This window comes from Manis pentadactyla, chromosome 14 (genome assembly GCF_030020395.1).
Source record: "Manis pentadactyla isolate mManPen7 chromosome 14, mManPen7.hap1, whole genome shotgun sequence".
Taxonomy (NCBI): Eukaryota; Metazoa; Chordata; class Mammalia; order Pholidota; family Manidae; genus Manis; species Manis pentadactyla.
The window spans coordinates 21,479,976-21,498,720 of record NC_080032.1 but is presented as its reverse complement, the minus strand read 5'-3'; the positions used below and the strand labels follow the sequence as shown (position 1 = coordinate 21,498,720).

General features: G+C 42.1%; 2 protein-coding genes across 6 annotated transcripts in view; both read left to right on the top strand.

Annotated features, from left to right (window-relative positions):
• MAPKAPK5 (MAPK activated protein kinase 5) overlaps nt 1-13,424 on the top strand; it is a 32,411-nt gene extending 18,987 nt beyond the window's left edge. For 3 of the 5 annotated variants that reach the window (XM_036929498.2, XM_036929501.2, XM_036929496.2), the window contains 6 exons: nt 2,222-2,409; nt 4,101-4,221; nt 6,797-6,927; nt 7,176-7,297; nt 8,325-8,429; nt 10,224-13,424. In XM_036929498.2, coding sequence (XP_036785393.2) covers nt 2,222-2,409; nt 4,101-4,221; nt 6,797-6,927; nt 7,176-7,297; nt 8,325-8,429; nt 10,224-10,318 — 762 coding nt within the window. In that variant the 3' untranslated portion in view covers nt 10,319-13,424. The remainder of the gene's footprint in view (nt 1-2,221; nt 2,410-4,100; nt 4,222-6,796; nt 6,928-7,175; nt 7,298-8,324; nt 8,430-10,223) is intronic. The other 2 variants (XM_036929500.2, XM_036929497.2) reach the window with 1 other exon arrangement.
• A 148-nt stretch (nt 13,425-13,572) lies between these two features.
• Nucleotides 13,573-18,427, top strand: LOC118934203 (disintegrin and metalloproteinase domain-containing protein 1a-like). The gene is given in 5 exon segments (XM_057491885.1): nt 13,573-14,500; nt 14,502-16,438; nt 16,441-16,590; nt 16,593-16,852; nt 16,854-18,427. Coding segments are annotated over 5 exon segments (2,487 nt in total). The 5' UTR covers nt 13,573-14,474; the 3' UTR covers nt 16,968-18,427.
• Nucleotides 18,428-18,745: the final 318 nt, after the last annotated feature.

Below are 18,745 nucleotides of genomic sequence, written 5' to 3'. Positions count from 1 at the left end.
AGGACTGTGGTCACCTGTAGGTTGCTTGGCTAGCTGTACAGTTCACCGACTACATTTAAGACATGATTGTCTTGCTGCTTTGAGGTGGAGGCCATTTCTGAGACCATTCTATGGCCATTTATGACACCATTCTTTTCTTACACCATAAAATGCCCAACTTGGAACAGTGTCTAGCATACATAGAAAGTGTGCCTAAGTGTTACCTGGTCCTGTCACGTCTCTTAATCTGTATTATACATCAAGCATCTCTGTTCTAAAGCACAAGAGGATTAGGATCTCTTGAACTGGGTCCTGGAGATCCTGGGGTTGCTGAGTAGATCAGAAGAAAACAGTGCTGCCTGGGGACGTATGTCTGGATATAGATGACAGAGGGAGCTGAAGATGGTGAAAAGGCAGTATGTCAGCTCCTCCTGGATCCCACACTTCAGAGTGCCCCACATATGACTAATGCACATGCACGCATGCACAGAGGCATGCCTATCAGAGAACATGCAAGCTCCTCTGCCCCTCAGGACCCTGCCCTTGGCACTGACACGGTGCGGCTTCCTGCTTTTGTGACTAGCACTGTTTGGCCCATAGGTAATCACTGCTTTGTACCTTCTTGCCCTACAAACTCAAAAAAAACAGGCAGCTCTGCCCTGATGTGGTGCAGATTTGAGGGCTGCTCATTACAGCGTCAGAGTCAGAAACTGCTTCCTGCTTCTCAGTGCAGGCAAGAATTGAGTGGTACAAGCACTTAGATAACAGACAGGCCAATTTATTTGCTAAAATCATCTCAGCATGAATGCAGTGGGTTCTGGGGTGATTTATTATCTCCCTGGTACTGTCTTTCCTTTTCTTCCTGTTTTGCTTTGTGAATATAGCAGTACTCATGAATTAGTATTCATAAAAATGACAGACTGCAGATGAGTAGCATGTTGAAAAAATAAGCAGTTCATACAATTTTTGAATGTGTACATATGTTGGTCTAGATATAATCTTTATATTGGCAACTAAATGAACACTGAATGCTACCTGCATTTTTTTAACAAAAACGTGTAATAAGATATAATTAAATTTTTTAAATTAAATAAGTATATCAAGCTTAATTAAGAAAAGAGGCAGCAGGCTGTGAGACTTGCTCTGGCTCCACCGCTATTCAGCTGTGTGATATTGGTTATCTCACTTAGTTTCACTTTTAACAGAGGATCTTAGAGAAAACAAGATCTCTGTAATATCAGTTTTCTCATGTGTAAAGTGAGCAGTTTGAACCATCTGTAAGATTCCTTTTCCCCTCTATAATTTTGTAGTTGTGTTCTATGCATGGGTCATGTCATCTACAAACATCCATCGGTATGATGCCAAAGCATGGGTGGTAGTACCTGAGATACCCCATTTCCCAGCTGTGGTGTGAGGGGGTGTGGCTACGGTAGCAGGCTCCTGGGGCTGCCTTTCCTCAGGTGGACACCACTTTTGTCCTGCAATTCAAGAGAGGCTTGACTTGAAGCCTCAAGGACCCAGTTTCCATGGCAGGTGGAGCTGCATTTAACTCACATAGGAGTCTGATATTAATAATAATGATGTGACTACAGGCCATGGAATCACCTTAATACCTAAAGACATGGTGGTTGGTGGCAGTTTTCTTTCAGAACATCTTCCCTAATAATTGTGTAGTCTTGCAAATGGACACAGTGACACTGAGTCCTTTGTGGTCAAAGGAATGCTTTTGGCCCTGCTGTTCTTCCCTCCAATGCCTCTACCTGATCTGTGTCAAACTGCTTTGGGCTTTTATGAAACTAAGTGTTTATTATGGTTTCAGCCTACCTGTGCCTTAGCTGCCTTGTTTCTGTACCCTCAACCCTGCCCAGGTTGACAGAGTACATGCTTCACAAATGGCTGCCTTCTATCTTTACTTTTCTGACTGGGGACAAAGTATCTTCCACCTGTACCCAAGGATCAGATAGCAGCTCGTGCCTAAGTAGTGAGAATAAAAGTGATTGTTTGTTTTGCCCCAGACTGGCCTTGTATGCTGGTGTGTATATATGTAGTGTTGGTGACATATAAAAAATACAGAGAGAAAGGTTAATTCTCTTAAGACTTCTTGAAACGTTTGCAGTGTCTGTTATGTGATTCTTGGAGATACCAGCCTGTGTATGCCAGGTGCTGTTTCTGGGCTGGTCCTGGGGGCTTTATTTTGGAGCCGTGCCTCTGCTATGAGTGACCATTTTCTTTTTGCTTTCAGAGCTGTGACTTGTGGTCGTTAGGGGTGATTATCTACGTGATGTTGTGCGGATACCCTCCTTTTTACTCCAAACACCACAGCCGGACTATTCCAAAGGACATGCGGAGAAAGATCATGACAGGCAGTTTTGAGTTCCCAGAGGAAGAGTGGAGCCAGATCTCAGAGATGGCCAAAGATGTTGTAAGGAAGTGAGTCCCCAGGCTCCTGGGTGGGGAGGCCAAGGAGGCACCAAGGCAGTGGAGCACAAGAGAATGTTGGGTAGAAAAGAGTCACTTGTTTCCCAGGTGTGCCCTTCTTGCACATAAGCCAGCCACTTGGGACAGACAGAGGGCAGGAACTCAACTCAGGTGCTGAGTTGACGCTTTAGTCTTTTCATTCCTTGACTGCTGCGGGTGGTATGATCGATTGTGCGTGCCCTGGACCCCACCCTCCAGCCTTTCCACTGCTAGGTTGTTGCTCTGATGTACATTAAGATGGGAAGATTGAGAAGAAGTAGGGCTAGTGCGTGGATGAGGGACAGTTGGCGTTCAGGGTCCTTTGGTAGCTGGAGGACTTGGTAAGCAGCAGACCAGCAGACCTAAATCTGAAGTGTATTTGCTTTTTCTGGTCTCCTGTGTGGGAGGCTTGGCTGCCTGGGACTTGGATGTTGCTCTGGTACTCCTACTGCTTGGTCTTCACTGAGCAGTTTCTCCTTTCTTGGTTTAAATTTCTTCATCTATAATGCCATGAAGATAAGCATTTAAAGAGGCAGGAAACAGGGAGCTTTTTCCTGACAGTACGGCTATCTCTCAATGGAGATTACTCACTTTCAGAAGTTAACTTGTCTTGTTGGTTAGGGGGTCTATGAATACAAAGAGGGACTAGTTTCGAAAGTATACAAGTAGAAAGTTTTTAGGAAGGTGGAGACGATGTTTAAATCATCATCAGTCTTCCCTTGCTGTTTCCAAATGCTGTATCCTTAGCCACTTGACAAAACGTCAACATCCTTTAAGTAGTTCTTTGTCAGTTCTGTAGAATATATTTCCTGTCCCTAGCGTAACATTTATTACCTTCTTTCAGCTTTGGAATTCTTTTCTAAATAATCCTTTCTTTAGAATCTCTGAAGCTGTTCAGAATGGCCCAGAAGGTTGCAGAGAACCTGAAAAAGCATGTAGGCATGTTGTCCTGGCTGAAGTTTGGAATGGGAGGATCTGTACTTGGAAGGAGGTGCTGTAAAAAGCCCAGAGAACATGCTGAGGTGACCTAGGAATTGCATCAGCATGAATGGACAAGATGTAAAGAAGTATAATTGCAAAGCAGGTGGTACAGAGCAGTATATTAAGCTTAAAAAGAAATGCTGTTCTCAGAGACTCTAGATTTTTAGTTTTTGAGTGTTTCTGGAATAAAGGGTTCATGTCCTGCCATGTGGTGACATGTAAAAGTTTTATCTCAAGTAGCAACCTGTATTCTGAGAACTGCATGACCCCTCAACTAATTATGCAGCCAATGTCAACCAAAAGAGCACTCGGAGTCCCTTTTGGAAATTAAAGCCCATTGTTCTAGAAAAGTCAGTACGGAGATTCAAGATCTCAGTAATTGTAAACCATATGTAGGATTACCTCACTAAACCCAGAACTCAGTCTGAAATATCACTGGATTAAGCCTTTCCCTACCATCTTTATCTCCCTTTGTCTTGTGTAGAAAGGATGGCCTAAGAACACAGTGCCCACACAACAGAGGTTAGGGACTGGAACCCCACCCCTGCCCTGCATATGGGACGCCCAGGCTTGTAGGAATTGGTAGAAAGTCAGAAGCTGGAGCTGGTTAGAGCCAGACCCAGGAACTTCCTGGCCTTCTTGAAACAACTGTGCATAGCAGCCCTGTTGGCTTTTCCCCACAGGCTCTTGAAGGTTAAACCAGAAGAAAGACTTACCATCGAGGGAGTGTTGGATCACCCCTGGCTCAACTCCACTGAGGCACTGGATAATGTGCTACCCTCTGCGCAACTGATGATGGATAAGGTTTTGAATGATCCTTATTTTGTTGGCCAAAAAAGGCTGTGTTGAGAAGGACTGCTGGGGTTTGACTCAGCGAGGGCTTAAAGGGAAAACAATGCAGAGCACACAGTTTTTCCTAGAGAAACATCTCTGGTTTCCTGAAAATTAGGATCAGAAACAAAGAGCTTCTTTCCATGAAAGACCAGATCAAGGCCCAATAAATACACAGTAAGGGAACACTCAAAGGAATGTCCTCCATGTTTATGCTATGGGGTTGGAGGCACAGAGCACTGTAAGATACCTTCACTTTCCCCAAGGGGTTTTAAACAAGACTGGTTGGAAAAACCAATAAACATGAAAAAAGGAGGGAACATTTTCAGACATTAGAACTCTGTATGCTAAATTCTCTGTGAATCCTATGGGAATTCAAAAAAAAGAACACTTTTGAAGGGTTGTGTTTACGGGAGGGTTCCTGAAAAAAAGGCAAAAACCCCTCACATTTATTAACTACTATGTGGCGATTTTTAACCCCTTCACATGTTAAGCCATGAGCTGGCACTGAAAAAGCTGAGTAGACAATGTAAGTGCCTAAGTGTGGTGCACAGTGCGAACATAACATGAGAGACTGAAATTCACCAGTGGGAAAAGCAAGCCTGGCACGGTTAGTGGGAAGTTGATGGGATAGGTGTGGCAGGGCCAGACTGTGAAAGTAGACAGAGGGCTTTAAGTCTTAGTAGGAAGTAATTGAGAGGCCATTTCAATTTTTGAGAAGAGATTTGCCACAGGGAAGGTATTTAGAGAGAGTTAGGCCGACTTGCAGGCTCGCCAAACTCAGACTCCTACAGTAATCCAGAAGCTGAGGGGCAGCTCTAGGAGTTGAAATAGAGCTGAATGAACAAGCTCAATATTTTTGAAGACTGATTTCTGCAGTTTTTGATGACTGAATAGATACAAGGGGACAGTGGTTGGCATATTTGGTGATACCATTGACAGAGGAAATCAAGAATGAGGCTGGTTTGGGCTTTACATGTTGTGTAAAGTGTAGGCAGACATTCAGATGAATGAGGTGTGAGTGGCTGAAGGAGAGGTAAAAGGCAATGACAAAGACTTGAGTGTTACCACTGAGAAGGGGTGGGGTTGAAGTGTGAGAAAGAGTAAGCACATGGGTAAAAAGAATGCTGCAACCTCTGTTAGATCACTGACTCAGTGCTCCTTCGTTCACCTGGGGTAGAGAAGAGAGCAGGCAGCTGGAAGGGAGTGCTTTGCCATCTTTGATTTGTGTGCAGTTGTCTTCCTGGTTTCAGTATGCCCAGAAGTCTAGAAATGGTTCCGTCAGGCCCAAACCCAAAGGGATTACTTAGATCCTGTGGTTGTCAGCTCATGGAGGTTATAGTGTGGCTTCCTCAAGATCTTGGAAATGAAGAACTAAGATTGCCTTCTGAAGTTACTTTAAAATGACTGCATAATGAAGCCAAAAACAGGAATGCAGACTGTTCTTAATGAGAAGGAGTGGCTGCTACGCCTCTAAGAGGGAACTGCAATGTGATGGTGTATTCCCATTTTTAGAGAAATAGTGTGAGCCAGTCAACTTTGGAAGTGTACAAAAACTACCATATATGCTGATGTTCAGTAGTGTCCATCTAAGCCCTGCCTAGGTGTTGGAGCCCAGCTCGTGAACTTGAGCTGCTCCCATGTTTTTGGTGGAGCCATCACTGATGAGGAGATAGATGTGAGGGTCCAGGTGGGTGTAGCCAGACCAGCTATTACTGTTCTCTTAAATGTGTTCAAATTCTTCCTGATCTCACTTTTTTAAGTTGTCGAATGCTTTTGTTGATATTTAAACATACAGAGATATATAAAATAAAAAGCAAAAGTTCCATTACCCTGCCTCAGGTTCACCCCTCAGAAATTAAGTAATCAATGGCTTGAGGTATCTTTCTCAATCTTTTTCTGGGGAGACACACACACGGAGTGTGTACTTTTTTAAATACAAAAATGGGATCATCTTGTTCTTACAAAGCTTTTTGATTATTTGCCTTCCCTAACTAGTCTGCCCATAGTGAGAACACATACTGGTCATAAAGACACAGACTTTGAGTTACAGACTCCATGACATTAATTAATGTAAATTAATTGACTGGCTTATAGATCAGTTTGTGAGGGTCTGTTATGCTCACTGTGTGAGACGGTTGGGGTTCTGAACCATCAGGGCTGAGGGTGACTGTCTATACTGTGGAGACAGTAAATCAATGGCAGTCTGGGAGCCTTCTCAGGCAGCAGCCAGCTAGCTACCTTTCCCCTGACGTTCATATATGCCTCTCTTTGCACTTGTGAGCATGAGCCTTGTTACTATTTCTTGCATTTTTGTCCCCCTGCAGTGAAGAAGGGCTAGTGGTTGTGTGACCCTTGGTTGGCCTGGTATTCCTTGGGCCTTACTGATCCATGGGGAAGAGTCCTCTGATTTACCAAAAGTTGTATACTGCCAGCATAAGAGTGAAATTGCCTTCTTAGCTCTTTGAACTTCTTCCCATTCTCTTAGATTGGCTTTTTAGGTGCCTATAAATTAATGTGAGAAACTGATGACAGTGTTTGCATTCAGGCAGTGGTTGCAGGAATCCAGCAGGCTCACGCGGAGCAGTTGGCTAACATGAGAATCCAAGATCTGAAAGTCAGCCTCAAACCCCTGCACTCTGTGAACAACCCCATTCTGAGGAAGAGGAAATTACTCGGGTAATTCTTCATCAGTTCTCCATGGTTGAAGTGGCTGAGTGCGGGGTTCTTAAAGGTCAGCCAGGGGTCTCCCCCTTTTCTGTCTCTTAAGAGGGTGGAAAGGATAAGCTTTCATTGTGAGTTGGAGTTACTCTATAGTTTATTATTTATCTGAAAAATCTGTTGTCTTATGTTTAGAATTAACATCTGTTGAGAGTTGAGTTTTGGGGGTCTCACCTTGTTATTATCTCTCTCCCAAACTTTTAAAGCACCAAGCCAAAGGATGGTGTTTATATTCACGACCGCGAGAACGGAGCTGAGGATTCAAATGTCGCCTTGGAAAAGCTGCGAGATGTGATTGCTCAGTGTATTCTCCCCCAGGCTGGTAAAGGTCACACCATTTACGAATGTTCTGTGTGCATCTGTGTGTGTGTGCGTGTGTGTGTTCACATGACAAAAAGGAGTGGTTTAACTTGAGGTTGTCTGTTTCACTTTGTGTTATAAGAAAATAAGTACATTACATACATTAGTCCGTGCCCCCTCAAAAGTGCACAATGAGAACTCAGAAATGTGCTAAGTTCTATCCCTCTGGTTTTCTGTGAAATTTATTTAGGTTTAATATTCAGTGTCAGGTGAGGCACATCATTTTGTGTTTTCTTAGTTTGCTAACAAGGGCACAGGACAGAGGATGGAGAATGGAAAATGTAGATGGGGTCAGGATCAGGTGGGGAGATTAGGAAACATCATTTCCAGGGCTTTGGAAGTGCAAGGCTGACATTAACTTGTGACCATAAAAAGAACACCTCTCAAATTCAGAAGTGGTGCCTGCTGCTACTTGTATCCTGGGTGGAGTGTGACTTACACATGGGTCCTTCTGAGCGAGAGCTTTCTTTCAATGTGTTCTCTCTCCACTCCCTGGGGTGGGATGGGCTTTTCTCAGCAGATGAATAAGATGCTTCAGTAGCAGGCTAGAAGACTGTTGGGTTGACCTGTCTTTCTACATTCCTTGGGTTTTAAGAGAGCTCACAGAGTGTGCCTCAGATAGCCTTCCAAAGTAAGGAATGAACTTAGGAGAAACAAAGTAGTCCACAGTCTTATTGTTTCTCCCGCTCCTGGTCGCTTACATTAACCAGGTGTTTTTGCTCAGCAAGAGACTCTGACACTATGTGCTTTCTATCCCTGAGTACTAAGACTCTGGGACTGTCAGAGGATTTGTGTGAGGCTGTTAGAGTAGAAGCGTTCAAAGACCAGAGGTGCTCTCTGTGTAATGCAGGGACTCACAGTAACGACAGTGTCTGGTAAAGTTTGCACCTTTAAATCATCACTTCTCAACAAGTTGAGCATCACATCCTTCCATCCCTGACACTAAAATCCCATTACGCTACAGGAAAAAGTAACTTCTTCATCTTTATCAATAGGAGAGAATGAAGATGAAAGGCTGAATGAAGTAATGCAGGAAGCTTGGAAGTATAACCGGGAATGCAAACTGCTAAGAGACACTCTGCAAAGCTTCAGCTGGAACGGTAGGGGCCTCACTTGCTTCTTTCTCCAGGAACACAGAGATGTGACTATGCTTAGAGTGTAGAGGCAATATGCGGGCCAAGGTGGGGCTGTGTTCAGGTGAAGTGAGGCTATACAGTGGGTGGAATATTGTGGGACAGGGTGGTGAATGCTGCATTAACAGCATAGGCATATCTGGACATCCAATCTTTTCACCTGTTTTCCAGAGTTCAAATAAATTGTTTGTTGCAGATTCAACACTGCAGAGTCCCCATCACATACTAGTTGGGCAAAAAATCCCTCAGCTCTCAAACTTCCTCGCGGATACTTGGACTGTTCAGCAGGTCGTTGAGGAGTTGCATACTCTTAAGGGGAGAAGGAGAGCAAAGTACCAGGGAGTCCACTGTCTGCTGTGCTGAGCTTAGGGAAGAGCTTTTTCACTAGAGAGTAGAGTTTGCCAAATCTGCTGCTTGTTGAATTTTTTTCCCTAGGCTTAAAAGGTAGCCATGTATTTCTTGAATTGCCTTTTGTATTGCCTTTCTAAGTTCATTACACTCAACTAGACTATGTTCCGGGATGCTTAGGGAAGGCACCAAACTCTTAAGACTTCATTGGCTGGCTTGGTTCTTGGACATGAGAAATCCAAAGTGCTAGCCTGGCCAAGGAAATTAGCTTCCCTGGGATTTTTTTAATAAAGATTTTGAAATACCAATACAGAAAAATGATCTCATTTGAAGTGCAGATGTCCAATGAATTTTCACAAAGTGAACAATCCCCTCTAACTTGCACCTGGAACATGTAGTAGAAGGCAGGCCCTCTTCTAATCACTGCCTCTCTCTCCTCGGGGTAATGACGATCCTGACTTCTAGCATTATAAACTAGTTGAGCCTGGTTTCTGTATTTTATATAAATGAATCAGACAAGTCTGTGTTCTTTTGTGGCTGGCTTCTTTTAGTCAACATTGTATTAGTGAGATTCAGCATATTGTTGGGGGTAGCAGCAAAATCCCATTCTTTCTATCTATTCTCTTTTTATATGAATACTCTCTCCATTCTGCAGATGAATGAACATTTGGGTTGTTTCCAGGTTTTGGTAATGAACACAAGGGTAGCAGTGAAAGCTCTTGTGTATATCTTTTGATGACTATTTTGTTGACCTAATTTCTTGTAGGTATCTAGGATTGGAACTGCTAGTTCATGGGGGTTTTCCTCTGGCTTTAGCAGGTACTTCTAGCAGTTTCCCAAAGTGGTTGTACTGATCGGTACTTCCCCTCACAGAGTTTGAGGGTTCTAGTTACTCTACATCCACTTCAACACTTGCTGTTGTCTATTTTTTTATTTTGGTCTTTCTGGTTAGGATGTACTGTTATTTTACTTTGGTTTTCCTTGATGACTTAGGAGATTGAGCACTTTTTAAAATGTCTATTGGCCATTTAGATTTCCTCTTTTGTGAAGTGCCTATTCTTTTGCTGATTTTTTTAATTGAGTTGTATCTTTTTTCTACATGTATAGGAGTTCTTTTTATATTCCAGATATGTGTCCTTTATCATACAAATGTATTACAAAGATCATTCCCTCTCCGTGTTTTCCTTCTGTGCTGTTGTAGGGACATTGGATTTTTACTGCCAGGTTAATGGAACTGCTTAATTGCTACTAAAATATGAGGGATCTGAACTGCTTTTGATCAGTGTTGAGAATGGTTCCTCCACGAGTGAGGGTAAATTTGGCACTGGTAAGATGTACCTTACTGGGTCCCTGTCAAGAACCTATCACCTCCAAACAGTTTGGAGACTGACCTTTCTCTTTTTTGGGTTTTAGGTCGTGGATTCACAGATAAAGTAGATCGACTAAAACTGGCAGAAATTGTGAAGCAAGTGATAGAAGAGCAAACCACATGCCATGAATCCCAATAATGATAGCTTCAGACTTTGTTTTCTAACAATTTGAAAAATTATTCTTTAATGTATAAAGTAATTTTTATGTAAATTAATAAATAATTTCATTTCCACATTACTTCAAGATGATGTATAAATTTAGATACAGGATTTATTAATAGTATAGTTCATTTTTTTGTTTTTAAGAAAAGCTCAGTTCCTAGAGATATAATATTACTTTAAGACTGTTTAGTTTAGTTGTATGTTTGTAAGATTGTTTTATTTGTAATAAAGTATACAAAAACCATTTGCCAGTGGTAGACGAAGGACCAACTATATCGATCTTTCTGCTTAGTAAACAGTTGAATCAAGAACTGTGGACTCCGGTTTCACTTGCCCTGTGTACTCCCTTTCCGCACTATTGGTAGATTAGCTCTGGTGCCAAGAAATTTCTCTGGATCCATGTTGCAAACTGCCTGCTGGAACTCATAAGATGCCAGCTCCCACTATGGAAGAAGCAGGGAGCTGAGCCCTCATTTCTCTTGTCCCTAATTCTCTAGGGAAAAGTGGTAGCATTTCTTTTTTGTCATACTTGTTGAAAGGTATTGGTGTCTTTCTTAAATCTAATGGGATTCTCTTTTGAGTTAATTCCTTTCAGGTTTAGCCCAAGCTTAAGTTCCCCTCCCCTGAGGTCCTGCTTAGTTCTCTCCCCTTCCCTGGCACCCTCACCAGCTCCATTGCTTCTTAATTTCCTTTCCCTGTTCTTCTGGCCTCCTTAATGGGATGGTTTTTCTGAGAAAGTCACATATCATAAAAACTGGATTATTATATCAGCATACTAAGATGGTCCAGTTTTTTTCTTTTAAAGTTGCCCTTTTTCTCTGTAATATTTCTGCCTGGGTTTTATGTTGGCATCCCATTGGCTGCATTTATTTTGTTCAGTGCTCTTCATTTTTAGGAAGCATGGTTCTGGCCCAGAGATCAGCTATTTGAGTGGAAACAAGTCTGGATGTTTTTCTAGTTTTCTGTAGTGCATATAGGCTTCCAAAACAATCCATTGTTATTTATTTATTTTTAAAGCAGTTTTGGTGGGCACCTGTGTTAGTAAATAGAAGAGCTAACAGGCAAACTCCAATTCACAGAGCAGAGAAATAGGATTGATCAGTAGGCTCAGGTATTTAGTTTTATCCTGTCATATTTTCTTCAGTCAAAATCGATCCCACAGAGCTCACTTATTTTGACTCCTCCACTTTGCTGAGTATGTCTTTAAGGTGACATTTGGTTATTACGTCTGTGTGTACGTGACTGACTATAGGAATATATGATAAAAACACAAAGTATCTTTTAAGAATTACCTTATGACTTTGGTTCCCCTTTATCTTGGAGAACTTATAATTCAAGGTATTTTTTGAGGTAAGGCTCACTAATCTTAGATGACCAGTAACTGTTACAAGTGGATATGCTGTAAGGAGATTTCATTACTTTTAAAATGGCAAAACCTAGTCAACAGAAAAAAGACAAAACGTTTTCTTATTTACTAACCAGAAAACTTAGCTGAGAGTTGAATTAAGGGGTGAATTAAGTTACTCTGATTTTCAGTGAAATGCAGTCTTTCAGATTACTTCTTGCAAACTGGAGAAACTCTGCACTTGTTTCTGGAGCAATTGAACACCTATTTTCTTATCTTAGGTCAAAGGTTCAATATTTGCTAGAAGGAAGGCAGTAATTAACATTGTTACTCTTCTTTTTCTTCAGAGGAAACTTCTGCCATGCCCACTCTACTATAACCTTCTCAAACTTGTTAGTTGGGTATCTCCTGAAGGCTCAGGGTGACTTTTTCTGTCAGTGTGTGATCTATGTTATGCCTAATAGGGTACCCACAATGATGCTTGCCTTTGTACTCTGAGCAGCAGTTGCCTATTTCCGTCACTTTCGGCTGAATTAATCTGGCCAGATTAATTTGTCCAGACCTGTCTAGATGAGCACCATGTTGGAAGTTTGCAAATACCCTGGAGGATGTTCCAGCTGCTGTAACTCTAAAGTGGGTCCTGCCCTGAACAGAGCTCCTTAATAAAACAGTAGTGCCCAAAGGGCTCAGCACTGTTTGGTCTTCAAAGTGGAGTTTTGTTTGTAGACTGTAGACCTACTTGTAGCAAATTCTGCTTTAACATCAGTCAGGTTTACTAATAAAGCAAAATTTGCATATAACTGAAAGTGAAATGAAACTGTCCCTGTCTCTTCTTGGCCTCTCTAATGCTTTACTTGTGGAAAGCTCACGTAAGAACAGTTCTTGTAGGCAGGAGGTTAGACTCTGCAGTGTTCCCATGTGATTTGCTAACCCTCTGCTTAATAAAACTTACTTATTCGAATACCTTTAGACTTTATCTTAGTTGTAAATCTGCTTGATGTAAAACAACTTTCTGGCTAAGATATTGTGTAAGTATAGAATACCTGTCAGAAGTATTGTTTGAAACAAATAGGAAGAGCTGCGTTTTAAAAGGAATTTTGTACTTAACGTTCATTTGAGAAAGAACAGCTGAAGGAATTACTGGTTAAAGAAGACATCAAATGATTTAAATCAGATCTTGTGTGTGAATGCTTGTGTGTGTGTGTGTGTATTTATTGAAGAAAATGTGTTTTGATTTGAGAATTGGATATTGAGTATTTAATTTTAATTATATTTTTATTTATTTAAAAAGTAGAAGTGTTCTTTCATTACTGATATGATTCTTTTATGCCACAAAAATGACTTAACCTATTGCTTAAGACACACAGAAAAACCTTATGTCTGTGATAATTTCTAAATTACATAATTTTAAGAGGTTTCCTCATATAAAATACAAGGAGAAAAGTCCAGCTAGAAATCATTTTACCTTTTTTGCTGTGAATTTTTTTAATGGGCTTGTGATATGACAGTATACATTATCTTGCCAGGTGCTAATGATAAATTTTATCATCTGTATTACAAATTAAATATTAATTGAGTTGATCTGTTATGCTCATATCTCTGAGATCTTGTGGTACTGTACCTTTCCTTTTTGAATTAGGACATTTCCCCATTTTTGAGTGTTACTTGTAGTTAAAACCCTTATTTTAAAGGTTTTATATTGTACATATTTGACAATATAAAATTATTTTTATGCAATGTAAGAGATGTAGAGTCTTATTTTAGTTCATCTTGGAATGCGTAAGAGAATAACTGCAAGGAATGTGGACAGATAGGACTTCTTTCCTTTTAAATTTGCACTGCTAAATATACCAGGAAATTGATATCAAAACCAAATCCAAGGACATCCACAGACATTACAGTTCAATTTTAGTTACAAAAGTGAAGAAATCTTTTAAGTGTTGTTACAGAGTCCATTTGTATTTTCTTCATGAAATAGTAACTCCATACCTAGTCAAAGTTTGTTTTTATGTTGGGGCAGTTGGGAGGAACTGAATGTTGATCCTAGTCACTTACATGCCTCCATGGTGAAACTGAGCTCATTTCATTTTTCACTTAATATGTCTGTGCATTAGGAAAAGTTCTTAGTAGAGAAAAGTTGTGTTTCTATGCAGATATAAAATGCCTAAAGTCATCAATTATGAACAAAGGCTAATGAGTGAGAATTGTGTACCCACATACAATTTTTCTTGAATTAAAGGGAAAAAACAGACCCTAACAGAGGAGGGTTGGACTGAGAAACAGTACCCTGAATCCTAAAGATAGGATAAAGATATCTGGGCCTGATCAGAGATCCCCAAAGAATCCCTGTCCCCTCCCCCACCCGCCCAACCTCCTGCCAGAATGTTGGGTTTCAAAGAACACCAGGTTAATGGATATCAAGAGTAGTGCAGCCTGGGCTGAGGATAAGGATAATTTGCCTGAGTTACTCTACTGGATGAACCATTACAGGCCTTCTACTTGGTATACCTCTCTGTGAGAGTAAAGTGATCTTAGTCAAGGAACATTAAAACTGTTGCTGTTGGAAAGAAGTCATGTGATAGGAAAACCACTGAAGGCCAACAAAGAGAGAAGCAAGAATAGAAACAGCCCCAAAGTCTGTAACACTCAAGAGGTGGGCCACAGCCACCCAAAAGAACCAGCATAGATCTGGGGGCAAATAGACCTGAGCCTCTGAGGGTCTGCATGCCAGGGGGAGCAGCTGCTGATGGATGCAGGCCCTGCATCTTCAGCTGATTCACGAGGGCCATGTCAGCGGCGGCCTCTGTGAGAGACTGCCTCCTTCTTGTCTCCTCTACAGAAAAGCCACATGGTTGTGTGTGAGGTGGGCAGACTGCTTCCCATGTGGGCTCCCCAGAAGAAGGGCTTGAGGCCGGCGCTAGTGCCAGGACCTTCGTGTGTCAGGCTGGGGATCATGCTGGTGTTGGTACTGGTTTTCCTGCCAAGCTTGTACTGTGACCTGGTATCAGCATATTACTCTTCCTACGAAACAGTCACTCCCAAGAGCCTGACAGTGGAGGAAGGGGAAGACCCAGGGGAGAAGGCGTCCTATATGCTACTTATGCAGGGCCAGAAGCAGCTGATGCACCTGAAGGTGAAGAGAGACTATTCTGTGAGTAACTTTCCAGTCTTCAGCTACCACAATGGCATCTTGGCGCAAGAAATGGCTTTCATCTCACACGACTGTCACTATGAAGGCTACATCGAAGGGGTCCCAGGTTCCTTTGTTTCTGTCAACACCTGTTCAGGCCTCAGGGGCATCCTGATTAAGGAGGGAAAATCCTATGGCATTGAGCCCACAGGCACTCCAAAACGGTTTGAACACGTGTTGTACACCATGGCACATCAGGCTCAAGTCTCCTGTAGTGTCAGTTCCAGAGACAGCCAAGGGGTGTCCGCCAGCCAGCAACAAGAGAGCAGGAAGCCACACGGTCTCCAGGTGCTGTCCTACTTGTGGTCACACACCAAGTATGTGGAGATGTTTGTTGTGGTCAACAGCCAGTGGTTCCAAATGTGGGGTGGTAACATCAGTGAGACAGTCCAGAGGGTAATGGACATCATTGCTCTGGCCAACAGCTTCACTAGGGGAATAAACACAGAGGTGGTGCTGGTTGGAATGGAGATTTGGACTGAGGAGGACCTCATAGAGGTCCCCGTGGACTTGCAAGGTATGCTCAGGAATTTCAACATCTGGAGACAAGAGAAGCTCCTACATCGTGTGGAACATGATGTTGCCCACATGATCCTTGGACATCATCATCCTGAAGAGGATGTGGGACGGGCATTTCTCAGTGGCGCCTGTTCAAGCGGTTTTGCAGCAGCTGTTGAATCCTTCCATCATGGAGATGTCCTCCTGTTTGCAGTGCTTATGGTCCACGAGCTTGGGCACAACTTGGGTATTCAGCACGACCACTCAGTCTGCCTTTGTAATGATAAAGGCTTTTGTCTCATGCATGAAAACATCATCAGAGAAAGTGGCTTCAGCAACAGCAGCTCTGACTATTTCTACCAGTTCCTCCGGGAGCAGAAAGGGGCCTGCCTATTTAACAAGCCTCAGCATAAGGGCTGCTCACATGGGCATTCTCACTGTGGAGATGGTGTGGTGGAGGACCAAGAGTAGTGTGACTGTGGTTCTGCCTGTGACAATCATCCATGCTGTGACAACACATGTAGGCTGAAGGCAAATGCAGAATGTAATCCTGGACCATGCTGTAATCTGTCATGCCAGTATGAACCAAAGGGACACAACTGCCATGCTGGAGTAGGAGAATGTAACCTTCCAGAATATTGTGATGGTACATCTGATGCATGCCCTGCACACAGCTACAAATAGGACAGTACATTGTGCCAAAAAATCCACTACTGTGTTGACGGTCACTGCAGGAGCCCAGATAATCAATGTGCACAGGTTTTCAGGTGCCCAGCAAGGTCTGCCCCAGAAGACTGTTATACTTCCATGAATAACAGAGGGAACTGGTTTGGAAATTGTGGGCGTCCCAGCTCACATAATGTATTATATGCTCCATATTCAGATGAGAATATATTTTGTGAGAAAATTATATGTGCAAATATTCAACAGATACCACTAATCAAACCCTTATATACAGTGATTCAGAAAACCCATGAAGATCACTGATGCTGGAGCATGGATGCCTACAACACTATTGATATCCCTGATGATGGAGATGTGCACACCAGTACTCTTTGTGCCCCAACGTGTGTGTGAATTTCTCCTGCATGCATCATTCTGTGCCCAACTATGACTGTGAACCATTGCAAATGTGTAATGGGAGAGGAGTCTGCAACAGTTTAAAACACTGCCATTGTGAAGCTGGCTGTGCGCCCCCTGACTGCAAAGTTCCAGGACACGGGGTAGTGTGGACAGTGGTTCCCCTGGCATTCCAACCGTACAGGGAGGTGGACCTGGACAAACTGTGTCCAAAAAACGTGAAGAACTTTTCGTAGACTTGATGATATTATCCTTTATACTTTTTGCCATAATGCTAATTATAATTATTTGCATCACCATCATTTGTAAGGGTTCAAAAGTAGAAGCTCCTCCAGAAAAGGGTCTAGAAGCAGCTGCAGACCAGCACCCAGAAATGAAGCCTGCAGAGGTTCCTCCACCAGTTAACTTCCTCACCGGAGGCTCCCCCAGAGGAGGAAGAAGAAGCTCCATCAGAAGAGCGAGAAGCTGATGAAGAGGAAGAAGCGAATGAAGAGGACGAAGAAGAATCATAAGTAGTGGGAGGAAGAAGTCAAACATATTAAACACCTCAAGTACTGAGTGAGAATGAGAGTCTCAGTGAAGCAAAGGTCAAATGAAAATTGATAGCTCCAGTGGTTCTGATTAGGATTATACAGTCTATAAAAGTATACTAACGTGGGAGGAGGTATTCTTCTAGTTTTATTGTCATTTTAGTAATTAAGGTTTTATTTAATATTTAAATATTTTACTACTTTTTCACATTTCATTTGAACTCTTTTTCATGCATCTATTGACATCAATGACCTTGTCTTGGGCCAATTTTCCCAGTCAACAGAAACTTTTTCAGGCCATGCAGTCTTTCATCTAAGTTGTTTGACATACCCTATGTGCCTGTATTTATTACTATCACTTGGATTTTCATTTCAAGTAACAACTATCTATTATATAAGGACAGTTAAAAAAATTTTTTTATTAAGGTGTGATTGATATACACTCTTATGAAGGTTTCACATGAAAAAACAATGTAACTACTACATTTACCCATATTATCAAATCCCCACCCATACCCCTATGCAGTCATTGTCCATCAGTGCAGCAAGATGCCACAGATCCACTATGTGCCTTCTCTGTGCTACACTGTTTTCCCCATGATCCCCCACACCATGTGTACTAAACATAATACCCCTCAGTCCCCTTCTCCCTCCCTCCCCACACGCCCTCCCACACCCCTCCCCTTTGGTAACCACTAGTTCCTTCTTGGAGTCTCTGAGTCTGCTGCCATTTTGTTCCTTCAGTTTTACTTCAGTGTTATACTCCACAAATGAGGGAAATCATTTGGCATTTGTCTTTCTCTGCCTGGCTTATTTCACTGAGTATAAGGTCCTTGAGGTCCATCCATGTTGCTGCAAATGGGAGGATTTGTTTCTTTCTTATGGCTGAATAGTATTCCATTGTGTATATGTACCACATCTTCTTTATCCATTCATCTACTGATGGACACTTAAGTTTCTTCCATATCTTGGCTATTGTAAAAAGTGCTGTGATAAATATAGGGGTGCATATGTCTTTTTGAATCTGAGAAGTTGTATTCTTATGGTAATTCCAAGGAGTGGGATTCCCGGGTCAAATGGTATTTCTATTTTTACTTTCTTGAGGAACCTCCATACTGCTTTCCACAATGGTTGAACTAGCTTACATTCCCACCAGTAGTGTAGGAGGGTTCCCCTTTCTCTGCATCCTCACCAGCATTTGTTGTTCTTAGTCTTTTCGATGCTGGCCATCCTTACTGGTGTGAGGTGATACCTCACTGTGGTTTTAATTTGCATTTCCCTGATGATTAGTGATGTGGAGCATCTTTTCATGTGTCTGTTGGCCATCTGAATTTCTTTGGAGAACTGTCTCTTCATATCCTCTGCCCATTTGTTGATCGGGTTATTTGATTTTTGGATGTTGAGGTGTGTAAGTTCTTTATATATTTTGGATGTTAACCCCTTGTCGGATAGGTCATTTACAAATATATTCTCCCTGTAGGATGCCTTTTTGTTCTGTCGATGGTGTCCTTTGCCGTACAGAAACTTTTTAGTTTGACGTAGTCCCACGAGTTCATTTTTGCTTTTGTTTCCCTTGTTCGAGGAGATGCGTTCAGGAAGAAGTTGCTCATGCTTATATATTCAGGAGATGTTTGCCTATGTTGTCTTCTACGAGTTTTATGGTTTCATGACTTACATTCAAGTCTTTAATCCATTTTGAGTTTACTTTCGTGCATGAGGTTAAACAATAATCCAGTTTCATTCTCTTGCATGTAGCTGTC